General features: G+C 34.6%; 1 protein-coding gene across 1 annotated transcript in view; it reads right to left on the bottom strand.

Moving 5' to 3' along the window:
• WDFY3 (WD repeat and FYVE domain containing 3) overlaps nt 1-5,913 on the bottom strand; it is a 214,038-nt gene that overhangs the window by 137,173 nt on the left and 70,952 nt on the right. Inside the window, exon 4 of the mRNA XM_011356329.2 lies at nt 3,025-3,134. Coding sequence (XP_011354631.1) covers nt 3,025-3,134 — 110 coding nt within the window. The remainder of the gene's footprint in view (nt 1-3,024; nt 3,135-5,913) is intronic.

The following is a 5,913-nucleotide window of genomic DNA, read 5'->3' as shown; positions in this document are numbered from 1 at the left end:
TTTAATTTTACTGTTATTCTAGATTGTTGGGGCTGGAAGGACATGAGGGATATAACCATCACTGATACAAAGAAAAATCTCTATGTCATTTTCAAAAATTTCTAGACAAAGAAATTCCAGACCTTCTTATGGTGAACATTTAACAGTATTGTTAAAAAGTAGGCTATCAATAATTAACAAAATTTTTTCCATGGTGCAGTTTGGAATAAAAAGTTTTGTCATGCTGGAGATCAACAGGTTGGCACCATCTGTTCATTAGTTTATTGACTTCGTCAAACATTTATCGAATGTCAGGCAGTATGCTGGGAGCTGGGCATGCATCCCTGTCCCTCGGAATACCGTGGTCTACTAGCAGAAGCAGGGTGAGTCAATAACTGTGATTTAATCTTTTAAGTGTAACAGTAGTTGTACATACAGGCTGATATAAAAGGAATGATAAATAGTGCCAGGAGTGGAATGGAAAAGTGTAGGAACTAAAATAAGAGGGAAAAGATCACTTGGATGATACACAGGAGGTTAGACAATATGGTACAATATGATTCAGGAACTTGAATCCAAAATTGCCTACTCCTGAAAAGCCACAATCATAATGGCTAATCTTTAATGAGTGTTTACTATATAACAAGTATAAGGCTAAGCACTTTAATTTACATTATCTCATCTATTTCTCAAATCATCCCTTATGAGGTGGATTCTATTACTGCATTATCCTTACTTTACAAATGAAGCAACCAAGGCCATCACTTACATACCCTGCCTTAGGTTAGAGAGCTGGTTATGTGGTCCACAGTACATATGTTCAATGACCTATGAATATCGTCTCCCATTCTAATTTGACTTTTATTTTGTTGGCACTGGAGACCCAATGAAGTGTTACAAACAAAGGAGTAACAGAAACAGAAACAGAAACAGATTTCAGAGAATTAGCTGGTGATAGTGTAGATCATAAATTAGATATAAAGAGCAGGAAGGCCAGGGTAATTAGGAAAGTAATACAGAAAACCATATGACAGATGGGTCTGGAATTAATGTAGCAGCGTGATGATGGAGAGGACAGAGAGCCTGAACAACAATCTCCTGTAAGATCTGACCCCTTTCTACATATCCAATACCATTTCCTGCTACTAATATTAAAAACTCTGCTCTTTCACTGCTTATTATTTCTAGATGGCCAATGTCTTCATACGTCTAACGTTCAGTTTAAATGTCTGCTCATGACTGAAACTTTTTCTCCATCTTTCCTCCTATTCTGACCCTCAAAATTTATAACTCATATTTCTATTTTCATAGCACTACATATAACCCAATACTGCATTTTAAGGTATTATCTTCATCTACTTCATCTCTGTCATCTACATGTTGATTCAGAAACCATGTTTTAGTCATCTTTGTATTTCACTGCTGCAAACAGAAAATGGCATACAAATAAAAACATCAGCTCAAAACACAACACCAAATTTTATTTTAAAACATCTTTTTTCCCAGTTAAGATTATTGGTAGCTTTCCCTTCCCATTAAGCAAAATGGTATGATTTTTCATTTTTATCTTAAAACTGACAGATTAAAAGGACAAGTTGGTAGTCAAACTGGTAATTGGCAACATTTGTAGTTTTTTAAAAGTGATTAGGTTTTTTCTGATTCTTCTCTATTTTTAAGGTGATCTAACCAAGTGTGCACATTTTAAATTAATCTACATTTTTGACTTTTTAATATGTTAGGCATATTAGTCACAGTTTCTGCTCACAACCAAGAAAGAGAAATACAGCACCTACAGAAAACATAAATAAAACTTAGAAATATTACAATTAAAAATTAGTTTACATGCTGTTCTAAACCTAACCAAATTTTGGTACAGTGATATAGTAGCATTTATAACTACCATCAACCGCAAATAAAACTGGTATTTTGATGATCATAGATACATGGAAATCATGGTCCACTTTAGGACTATATGAAAGTTACTTAGGTGATCCTCTCTTTGCCCAGCACTATCGGTTTCTTGGGATGCAGGGTTCCTATGCAAAAATCCAGAAAGTACCATGTAAATCAGGACAAGTTGGTCTGATTCCTTTTCTGATTTAAAAAACAAACAAAAATAGCGAGCAAAAAAGGAAACAATCGTTCCAAGGGAAAAAAAGTCTACATGCTACTTACCTGGAGCTTGTGACTAGTTTTAGGATATGGTTACTAAGAAATATGCATTGTTTCTGCTGTGACTGGTGCCACAGTCACCTTTCTAAATGCCATTATTAAATAATGTGAGGTGTTTAAAAGCCCATTTTAATTTAGACAACAGTCATTCTCAAGGTCGGTATTGACTCTGATTGATTGGTAATTATACTCTGGATTTTAGAAAGCTGAAAAAATTTCCTTCACCCCCAAAACATCACAGGCCAAAAATCAGGTATTCAAATAGCTCATAAATGAGTATGAGCAATATGTACCATGACAGATGCTTAAAGCTGATTTAGAAGGGTAAAGAAAACAATCTCCAGGATAAATCAAGTGGGAAGAAAATAAACATTATACTGAAAATAACAATACTTTCTTATTTTCTGTAAAAATTAGAAAAATTTTAAAGTGTTTTCCAAGTAATTTATTTCTCATTAGCTAAGTGCCCTTAGATGAACCGTAGATGAGTCTTCTAAACCAGAGTTTCCCTAACCCGGGTTATGGAAGTGGTGGCCTGGGCCTGATGAAGTCAGAGCTCCTGGGCTACTTGTCTCCAGTCACGGGTGAGCCATTTCTCTGCTCCGTGTGCTGTACAAATGGTATCATGTTCTCTGTCTGTTATGACATGACAATGATAAAAAACACTATTCTAAGTTAGGCATTTCCTCATGTGTAAAATGCATGAAACATCAACCTCTTAGGGATGCTGTGAGAAGCTTGAAATATTGTGTAAGAAAAATTAGAAGAATACAATGATTATCATAAAACCTTAATTGGCTATGATAATAAATTTTGTTACAAAATCCATAAAAAAAGAGGTTGAGTTATCAAACTTGTAAACAAAGAACTCACCTGACCAGAGGATGCTAACAAATTAATTGTTGTCAGAAGCATCCAGCCTCTACTGGCTTCTTCACTCTGATTGATTTCCAGGAACTGGACAATGGCCCGACTTGCAGCCTCTATAATACCAAAGAAAAGCTATTAGAGATGTGTGTGTCGAGGGGAGAGGGGGAACGGGGAAGGAGAAATCACATATAAAGAGGTTCTTCCTTTAAATTTGCAAAGAAATGATCATTTACTAAGTACGTATTACATGCCCTACATAAAACATGTTAAAAAGAGCAATGTTTTAATGGTATACATGGGCCCTTATAGCATATCATCATATCAATATAGAAATGTAAAAGTTACCTTATATATTTTAGAAAAAAGTATGTCACAAACTAGTCAAAAAGAGTCATGAAATAAAATCTGAGGTAAGCCTGCCTGGAAAACAAGTACAGGTACCCCCTGCTTTTGACAGTTCACATTAGGCCACTTCGCTTTTACAAAAGACCCGCATCAGTACCTGTTTTCACTAACCAAAATAAACCAGAAAAGGATTTTCGCTTTTACTACAAAAGGAGAAAAGTGAAAATAGTGCTCGGCGTTGATTTTGCAGTGAGCTGTTACAGAGGAAGCACATCCCCAGCAGTGGGAGTGACAAAACCGAGCTCCTTCCCCCAGGAACTACAAACAGCAGCTCAGTATCAAGCTGCCATCATTTTGAACTGTGTCTATGAGCATCTGTGCTTTTTCTCAACTTATTTTGTGCATCCGTTAGCAAGACGTAACTTAAGGTATTAGAAAAGACAAAGAGAGCTCGTAAGAGTGTTAATGTTTAGTGTAAAATTGGCCATAATTAAGCGTTTCAATCATGGTGAACAAAATAAATACATGTTGCATGCGTTGAACCTGCCTGGGTCCAATATTCATACTGTTTACATGCAGAGAGAAAGAATCTTGAAAGCAGCAGCAGTTAATATTGGTTCTGCTAGTAGCAAAGTAGTTCATTTAGGTGGCATCCAGTAACAAATAAAATGAAAATTCTGTTGCTTGAGTGGACTAATGGGTATACAAAACATTGTGTGTTTTTATCAAATCCTTCCTGCTTTTATTGTATGATAGTGTTATTTTTGGTTTTATGTGTTATTTGGTATAATTCAGTAGGCTATTTTAAGGGTCTGGGAACACTCAAATTTTTTTCCATATAAATTAATAGTAATTGTACTTCGCTTACATTTTAGCTTACAAAAGGTTTCATAGGCAAGCCCTATACTTTTGGATAACAGGGGAAACCTGTGTATATTTGTCTAGGAAGCGGGAGGGAGGAAAAGGAACAGAGAGTTTAGGAGAACAGTATTAAAACAAAAGTGTAGGTAGAGGAATCGGCCTAATATGTATAGATGAAGACAAAGAACTGTAATAACACTGGGCTAACATTCTAAAAAGAGCATTATGTTGAGAATTAGGAGTTTATATCAAACATTAATGATAAAAAAACAACATCTATTTATGAAGGAAGGTAAACTAAGGGCTGTATTTGACTGGGCAAGAGGGAGCAAATGTAGTTTCTTGAGTAAAGTGGATGATGAAAGGATTATTCTTAGACTATTAATTTAGTAGTAAAATACATGACAAACTGAAAGGGTAAAGAAACTGGGGGTTGGGGAACAAATCGGGAGGCTGCCTTGGTGATACATATAAGGGATGACTTGAGCAGTGACAGTAGGAAGAAAAGACCTTGAAAGAATCATTCGTAGAACTCTAACACTGCAAGAATCCTTCAAAGTGAATTTAGTTGATTATGTTTTTAAAGATAAAAGAAAATAGATAAATCTCTAACCAACCACTTAATTTCATCAGCACAAAGTTTGTCTATTTTTATATTGATAAAACACGATGAATTTAAGTTGTCAAAAAATAAGTTCTATCTGTTTAAACTAACTGATAAGTCACTAATGTATACTTAACACACTTTGTAAAGACAGACAATGTAAAATAAATAGAATTTCGATTGCCTTAGAGGTTTTTTTTTTTCATTTAAAACAATTAAGATAAAAGTATTTTATTAAATAATTGAATAAATGCAAGTCTTACAAGACTTACATATGGTACTGTGCTGGGCACGTTTTTACTTTATACTCTTCTATTCGAAGGAACATTTTAATAGGAAAATGTTTTATTTTTTATTATTTTTTATACCTATTTATTTACTTTTAACATTTTATTTTCCCCCTCCCTGCTCCTTTCTGGTAACCACTAGTCCACTGTCCATGAGTCTCTGTTTGTCCTGTTCATCTGTTGCTTTTAGGTTTATATCCCACATATGTGATACCATGTGATTTTCGACCTTTTCTGTTTGGCTTATTTCGCTTAGAATGATTATTTCAAGGTCATCCATGTTGTTGCAATTGGCAGTATTTCATTTCTTCTTATGGTTGGGTAATATTCCATTGGGAAAATGTTTTAAATAGCTTATTTTTACTGAATCTTCACTGTATAACAAACACTGTTTTACGTATTTGCAGATTTATTACATTTAATCTTTACAATAACCCTATGAGTTATTTTCTATTATTATATCCCTTATAATAATATAAATTGAGAAACGGAGAAGTAATTTGTCTAGAGTCACATAGCTAGTCAGTGACAGAACTTATATTCAAGTCCAGACTGTCTAGCCTATAAGAGACAAAAGATAGTGATAAAAAAATTACTGGAAAAGAGGAAAGCCAACAGAAGCCTGGCTTATTTCTAACATTTAATGTCTCACGAGTATTGAAATTACATTTATATATTCACTGATTTATAGTCTCTCGCCCTTCTCTAAAAAATAAACACCATGGGAGCAGACGCCGTGTCTGTCTTGGTCACTATGACCCTCAGTATGAAGCATGTCACTGGCACTAAATGAGC

Source organism: Pteropus vampyrus, unplaced genomic scaffold, assembly GCF_000151845.1.
Source record: "Pteropus vampyrus isolate Shadow unplaced genomic scaffold, Pvam_2.0 Scaffold25, whole genome shotgun sequence".
In the NCBI taxonomy this organism is placed as follows: Eukaryota; Metazoa; Chordata; class Mammalia; order Chiroptera; family Pteropodidae; genus Pteropus; species Pteropus vampyrus.
Note: the sequence above shows the minus strand (reverse complement) of the source record. Positions and strands in the feature narration are given on the sequence as shown.